Source organism: Tenrec ecaudatus, chromosome 7 (assembly GCF_050624435.1).
Source record: "Tenrec ecaudatus isolate mTenEca1 chromosome 7, mTenEca1.hap1, whole genome shotgun sequence".
NCBI classification, from domain to species: domain Eukaryota; kingdom Metazoa; phylum Chordata; class Mammalia; order Afrosoricida; family Tenrecidae; genus Tenrec; species Tenrec ecaudatus.
Genome location: NC_134536.1, coordinates 22,277,025 through 22,289,886, shown reverse-complemented (window position 1 = coordinate 22,289,886; position 12,862 = coordinate 22,277,025). Strand labels below are relative to the sequence as shown.

The 12,862-nt window shown below is 39.0% G+C and overlaps 1 protein-coding gene across 1 annotated transcript in view; it reads right to left on the bottom strand.

Moving 5' to 3' along the window:
- Positions 1–12,862, bottom strand: part of SHPRH (SNF2 histone linker PHD RING helicase) — a 100,923-nt gene that overhangs the window by 46,632 nt on the left and 41,429 nt on the right. The window contains exons 15-16 of the mRNA XM_075554424.1: positions 8,411–8,499; positions 4,809–4,901 (exon numbers count right to left, since the gene is read on the bottom strand). Of these exons, the coding sequence (XP_075410539.1) occupies positions 4,809–4,901; positions 8,411–8,499 (182 nt within the window). The remainder of the gene's footprint in view (positions 1–4,808; positions 4,902–8,410; positions 8,500–12,862) is intronic.

Sequence of the window (12,862 nt, the reverse complement as noted above, 5' to 3'; positions counted from 1 at the left end):
ACTTTAATTCGAAAAAAGCAGGGGCAAAAATCGAGCAATTTTGAAGCAAATATTATGTATTAAAGCAGGACCACCCTTGAGAAATTGTTTTAGTCGGAATAACTTCTTACAATTTTTTACTTGAGACTCTATTGTCAAACATGAAATTAAAAGTTCTTCTCTAAGGCAACAATGAAAAGAGTTTAGAGTAGAAATAATATTTTTACTCTATACAGAATTAAAGAAACTTTTATTTTCTACTGTTTTGCAGACTCTTATTAGAAGGTCTATGAAAGTTCATTTTTCTCCCATTAAATGGAAATACTCAACTGGGTCTTGCAAACTACCTTTTGTACAAAGAGAAGGGATCAGGAAATACATAGGACAGTTATGGGGAAGGACATGGAAACATTACTCAATATCTTGATACCTCCACTTAGCAGTGAGGGAGACCATGTGAACTGCCAATAATTGACACCATTTTTAACTCACAAAATGGTAACTTCATATGATTCAGCTGAATAGACACATTTCTTTGGTTTCCCATTTCACTTCCTTTGACTCCTATTACTTTATTTGCAAAATGAAGTGGCTAAAGTAGACCATCCTTAAGATTTGTTTCATTTCTAATTACTGAGGTTTCACATTCTATAAGAATTAAGCAAAAGTTATAACGTGTCTCTTAGAAATACATCTACAGTCTGAATCCTCCACCTCATTTCCCCTCTGTCACAATCTTCCAATTAATTTCTATTAAAAATCCTTTGACTGTTATTATCTGGTCAGTAGTGCTGATTAACAACAAACTGGGCTGTCTGTCTTTCTGTCACTGAATGTACTCACATAGAGTGGCTAATTAAATGCAAGGTTTGGACACTTGCACCAGGAAGAAACTTCCATTTAAAATTTCCAATATTTAATGTCTACCTGAGTACTGGAAGTTTTCAATGCAGACTATGTCATAAAGTTTTTAAAATCTTGTTGATTCCAATAAAGATTCCACCTAGAGGTTCAGTATGTTTCAAACATATTTATTCTTTTTCCCCCTCCTATCTATTCTTTTGATTTCCACCATCTATCTATGTCAGTTTGTCATATTGTGGTGACTGTGTGGTTGCTACATACTAGACGCCATGCTACTGGTATTTTAAATACCAGCATTTCCACCCATCGTGGACAGGCTTTAGTGGCACTTCCATGTCAAAAATGAAAGGGAAGACGAAGATGATGTCCAGGTAGATTTACCTGCCTGGAGATCCTGCTGTCAGACCAGAAAATTAAGGAGAACGAGGCTGGGAGACTGAGTTTTAAAATTAGAATTAGGGTACTAGGGTTTGACCCAGAATCCCACTTTTTAAAATTTTCACTCAAAAAGTGAACCGAGAACATACTGAAATGCTCTAGGTTTATTGTGCTGGGCTTGCAGGCTCGGGATCAAGCCCCTGCCAGTGCCCTAGTCGCGCAGTGAGCAGCGATAACCACAGGCTCTGTTTAAAGTCGGTCATAATCCCAGACTCGAAGAGAACCTCTGAAAGCGAATCACAAGACCCTGCACCAGAGCTCCCTGTGCTGTTGTTATCTACCTTGCTCTTGTAGCCTAGGGGTCGGCGTTGGTGCAGGTAGCCATAATTGAAAAGACATCAGGAAATTTACCTGAGTCAGATTGCAGTGTGGCAAATAAGCAGGTAGCCATAGCCTGGGGGGCAAATTCAGTTCCAGTGGATGAGAAGAAAACAACCTAATAAGCTAGATCGCCTCCCCTGGGGTCAGCATGACAGCCCTGAAATCAGGGCACCCCACAAGCCCAATATAAAAAAAAGAGAAAAAACATTTATCTCGGTGAAAACTGCAAATCCCAGGCTCATTGTTTAACTCCAAGATAAACCTGCCCAACAGTCCTTTAGCAGACAAGAACATAATAAGGAAGCCAGAGCTAACTACAAAGAGCCTCTGGAGCGCACATCAGTCTCAGAATAATTTCACTGAGCACAATCGCAGAGCCCACAGCCAGGGGGCCAATTTAATTTAAGTCCATTCCAGTTGGCCAGGAAAAAAACCCCCATTAGTTCTCTGAGATATTGGGGCATCAGTAGTCTTGGAACAAGCTAGGACAACTCCCTAAGTCCAAGGGTGGGAGCTACTGTCCGCCTTCAGTGGTCCTACATGCAGCTGGGAGGTCCTGCCTGTCCTTCGAATGGCTGGGGGATCCCCTGCCTATCCTGGGGCACTACATATGTCTGAGGGAACTCCCCCCAACCTGCTGCAGTGCTGCAGACATCAGTCATCTCCAGGGCTCCACACCGCTGCAGCAACTACTATGAGGGTATGCCGCCCAGCATCTGTAGGATCCTACACCAAACGGACACACCACCCCACCACCTTGAGGCAGGGTTGGAACAACTCCAGCTCCACTGTCAGGCAATCAGGGCTCAGCTAGCTTCCTTACTTTTTATTTTTTTTCTTCTCTTTTTCCCACTGAAGTCGGTATCAGTGAGCCAAGCTTCATTTTCCTTTTTATTCTTCTCAACATCTCTTTCCTTTCACACGTCTCTGCTGGCTTCCGGGACACTACCCTCTGCCTAAACAGCAGGGGGACGCTAGCCTTCCCTCTGTGGGAATACTGCACCCTGCACAGGGCAGCTACGGCAGCCCTCTCCAGCACTCCATGCTGCTGAGGAAACCTCCGCCTGGCCTCCACGGTGAGCTTGCTGACGAGGGGAATTCTGCCCAACACCCATGGGACCCTACACCAAAAGGGCACACTCACCTGCCACCTTGGGACAGGGTTTAAATCCCTCTAGCCCTGTGTTCAGGTGATCAGGGATCAGCTATCTCTTTACTCATTTTTTTCTCTCTTTTCTATTTCCTGCCAGTCAATTTCAGTTAGCACAGTTGTGTTCATTTTCTATCTCTCTCTTTTTTTTCCAGAACCAGGAGGCAAAGGACATTTACAGAGGTCTAAATACAGGCATGGACACATGTAAATATATTTATATACAACAAGAGGGGAACAGATCTATGTACTTATATGTTAAGAATTAAAGTTGCAGGTGGGCCTCGACCCAAGTACTTCCTCAACATAAGAACACGCTAACAATCAGGCATTTTTGATGTTCATGTTTCTGACATGATAGCTGAAGACAAAGTGGGTACATAAGCAAATGTGGCAAAGAAAGATGATGGTGCCCAGCTATCAAAAGATATAGCGTCTGGGGTCTTAAAGGCTTGAAGATAAACAAGCGGCCATCTAGCTCAGAAGCAACAAAGGCCACATGGAAGAAGCACACCAACCTGTGTAATCATGAGGCGTAGATGGTATCATGTATCAGACATCTAAGACCCAGAACAAAATCATACCCAATGTGAATAGGAGGGGTGGGGGACGTGAAGTGGAGACCCAAGGCGCATCTGTAGACAATTGGATATCCCCTCACAGAAGGGTAACAAGGAAGAGATGAACCAGTCAGGGTGAAGTATGGCACTGATGAAACACACAACTTTCCTCTAGTTCCTTAATGCTTCCTTCCCCCCCCTCTGATGACTGCAGTTCTACCTTACAAATCAGATTAAACCAGAACATGCACACTGCTACAGATAGGAGCTTGCAACACAGGGAATCCAGGAGAGATAAACCCCTCAGGGGCAACAAAGAGAATAGAACTATCAGGAGGCTAAGGGGAAGGTGGGGGGAGAAAGGGAGACTCGATCATCAGAATCAACATATAACCCCCTCCCAGGGAGACGAACAACAGAAAAGTGGGTAAAGGGGGACAGAGAATGACATACGATATGAAAATAATAAATCTATAACTTATCAAGGGTTCATGAGGAAGGGCGGTGGGGAAGGGAAGGGGAAAATGAGCTGATATCAAGGACTCAAGTAGAAAGAAAATGCTTTAAAAATGATGATGGTATCATATATACTGATGTGCTTGACATAATGGATGAATGTATGGATTGTGATAAGACATGTCGGAGCCTCCAATAAAAGTATTTTTAAAAAATGGGAGGAAGATGAGGATTTCTATTCCTTACTGGGTTAGCTATGAGTCAGAATTGTCTCAGTAGGCATGGATTTTTTGTTTGTTTTGATCAGGTTAAAGAGAAACTAGAATATAGTATAGCAATTCAACAACTCAATGGATCACAGAATGTTGTCTGCGATTTCCACTCTCTTACTTTGGACATGTCATTAGAAGGGACTGGCCACTGGAGAAAGACACAGGACTGGGAAACATTTTACTTTGTTATGAAAGTGATCACTATGAATCAGAGCCAACTCAATGGCAACTGACAAAAAAGGCAAACATCTAAGTAAGAATTAGCAGAGCTATTAATAATTTCTAGTGAAATAATACGTATCACTCTTCTCAATGGGGACCAAAATTTAATGCAGAGGGAAAATCTACGAGAGGACACAAGAAATACTACGATAAACTTAAGCTTATTTACAGCTTTAAATAATACACAAGAAAGGAGCAAGTACAATATTTGATTTTTCCACTAAGTGACATCTTTTGTAGATCTGCTGCAAGATCAGCATGATCTCCTATACATTTATTTATGTACATTCTGTATGTTTAGCTACCATCTACAATAAACAGCAACAAGAGTTGTATGCATTGAACTAGAAAAGCAGATAAAATACAGTATTACCATTCTTCGCCACCCAAAGCACCATGGGAAAGCTTAGAACAGTTAAGGCAGCAGGAAAACAAGCTTACATTTATTTAAGCACATACACTGGAAAATAACAATTACAGGGAGAATAAAATCTAAAAAGAAACCCCACAAACTTTGGAGACAGAAGAAAAAAATATAGTAATTACCTCTTCCTCAAGTCTGCCATCTCGCAAGGTAGGAGGTATCCCTGGGTGCTTGGCTACTAACAGTTCCATTAAGTTGTGGGTAGCATGAAGTCTCTACACACACAAGAGAAGGCAATAATTATAACAGCCAATGCACTGACTCTGAAGGGAGACCCTACTATTACTATGGCATGCAAAGCAGTAGTGTTACCTTAAGACCAGATCACCGAACCCAACTTTTGTTCCAACACAAGTTAGGAACAGATTGCTTTCAGGGGAAAATGGAATCCTGTTTTACAGCATAGGTATTAATTCATAATGGCATGAACATTCTTCAATTAATTATATAGTCTTATGAAGTATAGCTATGCATTTGGTAGAATATGCAAAATTGATTGATTTCTTTGTTTTACAAGCATCTGCCTATATCTAGACAACCATGACTAAGTCACATCATTCCAGTGAAGTAGAAAGGCTGACACCACAAGCTTGATTCTGTCTCTCTTGGGAAGTGTCTAAGCTCATCAATTATCATAAAAATGAGGGTCATAAATTAAATAGACAGGACTGTGACCTGGTCCTGCCGGGTTTAAGGGCTGAAAAGGGAGGAGTTGAAAAATGGGGTAGAACTGGGTGAAAGGGGGTTACGTCCTCTATCTCTGAAACAGAAACTTCCCACTGTGGTACTAAATCTTTAGATTATCAGAGGTTCCTTCTGGAGTCAAAGTCACCCTGATGGTGTAGTGGTTACATGTTGGGTCACTAACTGAAAGGTCAGAATTGTGAAACTAGCTGATCCACTGGAGACAGACAAGGCTTTTTACTCCCGCAGTGTCTTGGAAACCCATCGGGGCAATTCTACCCTATTCTATATGGTGGCTATGAGTCAGCATCAACTCAATAGTAGTTTCTGGAATCAAGAAACCCTGGTGGCATAGTGGGTTACATGTTGGGCTGCCAACCACAGGTTGGTGGTTCAAGCCCACTAGCTGCTCCTCCAGAGAAAGATGAGGCGTTCTGCTCCCATAAAGATTTACAGCCTCAGAAATCTATAGGGGAAGTTCTACTCTGTCCTATAGTTTCATTAAGAGTCAGAATTGATTCAACTGTCGTGAACTTGGGTCTTTTGAGTTTCTGGAGTCAAGGGCTACGAGAAGAAATAAAAGTAAAAGTAATTTGTTTCTCATTGTTAATTTAATTTCTTATTTAGGGAGATCATCAAGACTAAATTATGATCAAGAAAGGGCTTTTTTTGGTTAGATCTGAGTCAATGTCAGTGATTTGAAGTCTTGTAAAAGTTTATTTTGTTCAAAGATGATGCATTGAAAGGTCACTTCAAATGTCCTAGTTTTTTTCAATATGGGCTCATAAACAAAATCAATACTACTAATATATTTGATAGCAAAAACAAAAACGCAATTGCTGTTATGTCTGAATCCATCTGTGACAGTTACATAATCTGTCAATTTGAGTGAAAGGGTAGAGTCTAGCCCAGGGTTCTCAAACTGCGGCCCGTGGGCCACATGCAGCCCGCCAAGGATATTTATCTGGCCCACCAGGTGATTTTTGCAGTTTGTTTTTTTTCCACTTCAAAATATGTACAGTGTGCATAGGAATTTGTTCCGTTTTTTTTAAAAACTATAGCCCGGCCCTCCAACGGGTCTGAGGGACAGTGAACTGGCCCCCTGTTTAAAAAGTTTGAGGACTCCTGGAGCCTGTCAATAAGATGATAGTCAATGAGACCTCTGTGTGGGCATGGCCTTCTGAGGATTCTGGATTTCCTTTATTCCTCCCTGGAGGCGGGGCACACTCTCTGCTTCACATTCCTGTTGATAAGCCACATGCCCTGGAGCTAGAGGAGCCACGTGGAGACTCCTCCCCCCCCCCCCCCCCCCCCCCCCGTGCTGAATACTTCCACTGCCACAGGAGCTACAAGACTTTCCACCCACTGGCCTGTGATATTCCTGCATTAGGTATCATTGCATGGCTGCGTGGGTCTAAAGAGGAATTTATGGAGTAGCACCAGACATGTGGGCTAATATCAGACTTATGGACTTATCTGGACTGGGCAGGTAATTTTTTAAATGTAGAATTGCTCTTTTATATAAAGCGCTTTCTTATACACACGAGTGTCTATGAATTTGTTTCTCTAGACAACCTGGACTAACACACCATCGTTGCAGCAACTGTACCAATCGATCTTGTCAAAGGTCTTCCTCTCCTTTGCTATCCCTCTTCATCCACTACCAAGCATGATGGCCTTCTCAGGGCACAGATCTCTCCTGGTAACATGTCCAATGTAAGTGAGGCAAAGTTGTACCCTCTCTGCTTCTAAGGAGCACGGTGACTGTACTTCTTCGAAGTCTCTGTCTACCACCTTACCTGTTTTTCTTCCAACAGAACAGACTGGATAGCCTGGTCAGAACATTCAACAGATCGTGTTTTCAGAAAATGGGGTACCGTGACTCAGAAGCACGAACCAGACTGGCTGCTTACTCTTTACTCTTGAATGGTTTGAAACCAGGGACACTGGACTTATCTATCTTCTTACTCACGAATCTACCTTTGTTTCTTTTGCACGTTACGTTCTCCTCTCATGAGTTTCAGGCCTAGGATCTGCCTTCTGTAACCCTTATCCAGGCAGAACTTAAGTACACGTACATTTGAATCCTCTCCCTTCCTCTATCTGATTCCCTAATCTAAAGTGGGGCAATGTGAATATGTGGGTCCCAAAGACTGGCAATATAAATAGTAAACAAAAAGCCTCACTTGGAATACAAAACTAAGCTTGCCAAAATTAATGAATACCATATATACTTGAGTATAAGGCAATCGAAATATCTGCTGAGGCACCTAATTTAACCACAAAAACTGCATTAAAAATGTGCTGAAAAGCTCGGCTTGTACTTGAGTATATATGGCAAATGGTCTTTGTTTAACTATAGCATTGTGTCTAAGAATCACTGGACTACACACCAAGATAGGGAAGGAAATTAAGTACGGTATATACTTGTCTATAGGCTGAGTTTTTTCACCACATTTTTAATGTAATTTTTGTGGTAAAATTAGGTGTCTCGACTGATATTTGGGTAGGCTCATATTCAAGTATATATGATATCATATTTCAAATATCTAAAACCCTCTAAATTAGCTCTAAATATGAGTTGTTAGATTTTATTGCTTTTAATTTCTAATTATTTTCCTTAGCTCTTCACTTTATTTTACTTCTGTATTTAGTACCATTGCTGGATATATAATTCATTTTCTTCTTTTGGTAATAACCATGTGACTAAATATGTTGATATTCGGATGCAAAAGTGGTAAAACTGACTCATGTTTTGACGTATAAATGCTTTTATTTTTATACGGTTGGCTTTATAATTTTATCTTGTCAATTTGTGACCAATACTGTCCTGAACAAAGACACACTTGTGATTTCGAACCGTTTGAGCAAATACATACACATCACCTTTTGCAGTCATTAAACGGGCTAAATCACAAACTTTATCCCCAAAGATGAGGATTCAGCTCAATTGGACAATTTGTCCTCCTAAATATTTAGAAACGGTATTTGGTCGCAATCAATTAAAACACTGACTTGAAGTTGTTTAGTTTGCACTTACTTGCAGTGAGTCCGTTTTGAGTTTTCCTTTGTGTTCCTCCGAGGAGCGCAGCACCTCTCTGTACAGGTCAGCTGCCGAGGCGTGCTCACCTGAAGGGGTCAGCGCATTTCATAGCCAAGAGTCAGGCAGGTGTTTAGCTCTGAATGCCATCTACTCTCTATTAGATGGGTATACCACTATAAACTGTAACTTAATGTTCACAACTCACTATACCCTTTTTTTTTTTTGAAAAAAGAAAAAGTGGCCTTTATGAGGTCTGAAATTACAGATTTAGGGTCACTAAAGACATGCATATACAAATCTTTAAGACACAACACTAAACATTTAGTAAAATAATATTCTCTTCAGTTGGTATAGCTTTCCTTGGTATTAGACATCAAATTATGTGCATTCAGAGTGCTACATAAAAATCTAAATCATTATTTTGTACATTTCTGGACATAAAAATCACAAGTCTGAGATGCGTGCATCTTATATTGTTTCTTCACTCACAGCTCACTCAAAAACAGCTATTCAAAATTATTCAAAGGTACCAATTAAAGCACATGTTAGCAATCTATGGCATATAGGACCAATCTAGTCACCATCTGTTCTTATCTATCCAACAAGCTAGGAATGGTGCAATATTTTTAAATGTTTGGGGGAAGGGGCAAGAATTTAAGTAGAAAAATATTTTGTGATCTGTAAAAAAATGTTATGAAATTGGAATTTCAGTGTCTAAGAATAAAGTTTTATTAGCACCTAGCTGTGTTCATTTGTTAATATACTGACCTTGGATAACATAAGAGGCTAATCTATTTGCTGCCTGGAGAAAAACTGAAATGCTAGACACATACACAGTGAAAAATATACTGTAATTGTAGCAAAATCATGAAACACAGACACAAAAGGTGCACAGATATTTTAGTGTCAGCTTGCTGAGGGCAATGCTTCCCGATCATCTTACACACATTTTTCATGCTGTTGCTTTCAATCTAGTTCTAGCAGCTACTAAAAGAAAACTTCCTAAAACACATATTTTCACAGTTCTTTATAGTCAGCCAGATTCCACTCACTTTCCTGAGGAAGATTATTTTCATAATAATAAAATATTATAATACAAGAGTAACACTAGGTGTCAGTTGCACAATTAGTTGTTTCTGTTTAATTTTGAAGATTTTTGATTCAAGCTTTTCAAAAGTTACATGGATTCTATTAGAATTTATACTATCCTTTGTGACCACGTCAAGTAGGTTACTCATTGGGCAGCTAGCCACAAAGTTAGCAGTTCGAAACCACAAGCTTCTCCCAGGGAGAAAGATGAGGCTTTTTATTCCCATAAAAATTTATAGTCACGGAAACCCATAGGGGCAGTTCTACCCTATCTCATAGGGTTACTATGAGTCTAAATCAACTTGATGGCAGTTAGTTTGGAGTATATAGGCCAATTTAAAATTATTCTCTATTATTACCATCCCTTTTAAGGAAGGTATAATAACTAAATTAGAATATAAGCAGCTGAGTTTGAATTACTATCCTAGATTATCCTTTATTTTTCTTTTTAATGTTTGCTAAAAAAGACCTGTTCTCTGAGGGGGGAAAGAGAACAACTCTACAACATGTGCACATCTAATAAGTTATGTAAGTCTAAGCCAAATTTGGGAATTCCCCTTCTTAAGCCACTTGATGGCACTAGTATTTCCAAGTTAACAAAGTGCTGGGGATTCCATATCATCAAGTTGTTTTTCTCCATAAATATCTACAGAAAACAAGGCATTCAAAATCAGAATATCTGTGTTTGATGCTACAGTTCATGAGGAACTTAAACTGAAGCAAATATTTCTGGTGCTTGGAAAGAATTTTTGATTCCTTCCAGAAATCAGATTTCCACCAGCAGTCTGATCTCCACATTGGAATGGGGCACACCCTGTCAGAGGGGCATATCCTTTTGTAAAGGCGCTCTGGTATGGATAGGTCCCCAGACTGCAGCCAGTCAGCGACTGTGGCACGGATTCAAAGAGCTCTGATGCACTTCCTGATATTCAACGACACTGACCCTACAGTCTTTGGAAATGAATGATGCATAACCTTTTGCCCAAGCCCCTCCCATCATGAGTAATTCCACAGCAGGGACATGGTGAAAATAAATTTGAAAAGAAGACACGAGAAAAGGCCACGTGAAGAATGAACTCACTGTCCAAACTCTGGAGTCATAACAACATGGGAAAAATGCAGTTAGTAATTTTCATTATCTACAAGGTATATACTACTCCACTTAAGAGTGAGTTCCCATCTCTTATAAATAGCATACCGTGTTTTATAAATGCCTATTTGATTTAAAAAAAAGCAGATGGTATCATAATAAAAAGAAATAAAATACTTCCTTCATGTGAAGCCAAAAGATCAAGGGCAAATTCATTACTCTTTACTTGTTAGCTGTCATCTTGAAAAAAGTAACTAGGCTTTTTAAAGTTGTTTTTCCATGAAAAATAGGAATGATACGTCAATAATTGGGCAATTATGAGAATTATATCAAATACATTACATGAGCATTATGTAACATATAAAACACAAAAAGATCACTTTTCAGCTATGACGTTGAATTTTAATGGCCTTAAAATACTTTTAAATTCCTATTTTACATTTATAATTTATATATTTAAAAATAGATCTCATTATTATGCATAGTATTTCTCACTTATGACGGTTAATTACTCTATAGTTTTCAACTGCAATTATTCCCCTCCATTAATTCAGGACTTTGAGAAACAAGTATGATACTAATTTCCTAATTTTCCCCAATGAGGTGAAGAGAAGCCTGAAGCAGTGTCTTTCATTTTGGAGGCTCTGCTGCAGGGCTGTCTGTGCAGTCCTTCACTAGGACTGTGCAGGCAGCTGAAGTTGAGCAGCCAGAGGGCACACTCAGCAGTAGAGGAAGCGGTGAAAATGATGGAAATGATTAAGGCTCATGAGAGAAGATGCAAACTTGTAAACACTGCTAACAAATTGAATACTTTTTAGGGAATACTTTAGAGAAGATTTGCTCACAAAGAAGTTACATGTGCTATGTTTGACTAGTGTATCAGGAATATACAGTAATATGCCCATTTTTTCTTGTAGTTATAGATAATAATTTTCAAAGCATTTCCACTTTCCCTTCACACTAAGAATGATACTTTGAGGGAGAAAACTCTGGTTCAGAAACCTTGAATCATATAGTCAAGTTCACAATAAGAACTACAATAGATCAGGGTCCCCCATCTTTTTGAATTCGCATTTAGAGTTCCTTCTACTCTGCTTCTGAGAGTCTTTCTAAGTCATCACACTAATCAAGTAGCCAGGACAATAACAGATACTTTCTAATTCTTGCTCTTTCCCTGAAGAGCTAGTAAATTAAGGCAGGAAACACAGTCCAAAAAAGCTTAAAATATCTCCTCATACAATTTCTCTGGGCAATTGATTTCTTTTAAGTCTTATAAAGTTCATGAAAATAGTGGTAAATTCTCTTTACAATCTGTGCACCCAACAAAACTGATGCATTAGGAGCTTTGCAGAACGACTGAAGGAACTGGCATTTATCATCAAATGCCTTTCCAATTCTAACACTACAAAAGATAACCACTCTACAGATTCTATGAAACATGAATATAGAATTGCTTGTATATAAAAAATAAAAATGCTTAATAGATATTATTTCACCATTATAAAACATTTATTTACATGATTTTAAAGTTTTACTCAAAAAAAGTTTTACTCATTATACAAAGAATAAAATTCAATGATCTACACTAGAACCTTAAGAGTTTTTTTTAAATTGCTTTTAATATATCTATCACAGTAATTTCTTCACTACTGCAAGAAAAACTCCAAAACCAAACTCACCAAGTCAATGCTGACTCATAGCAACCCCCTGTTGGTTTCCAATACTCTAACTGTTTACGGGAGTAGAAAGCCCAGTCTTTCTCCAGGAAAGGAAAGCTGCTTGTGTTTTCAAACTGCTGACCATATGGCTTGAAGCCCAACAAATAGGAAAGTGCCCAAGAATTATCATGGCATACAAGGTACAGATCTATTACAGTCTCCTAATGTAAATTCAAACTTCAGTGATAAAAGTCTTTGCTAAAAAAATCATTTAATGACTTATTAAACTTAAAATTGACTCTTGACTTTATATGGGCAGCAAGGTTATCAGAATCATAGAGAAAGTATAGAATAAATTTCTGCAAGGATGGATGGTTCTAACACAAAGCTAGCAGCTCTGAGCTAGCCCCCAGTTGACTATAAAAGTAAGCAGAGTACATGGAAATGGATCGAATAAAATAAATATGGTAATAGAAAGCTACTTTAAAAAAAAACCTCATAATAATAAAACATTAGAACTCATTTCTGTCAAATACAAGAATTCATTTCACTGGGGATAATTATTTGTTAGTTGACAGTTTTTCCCAGGCAAGCTACAACCTCCAAATTTTT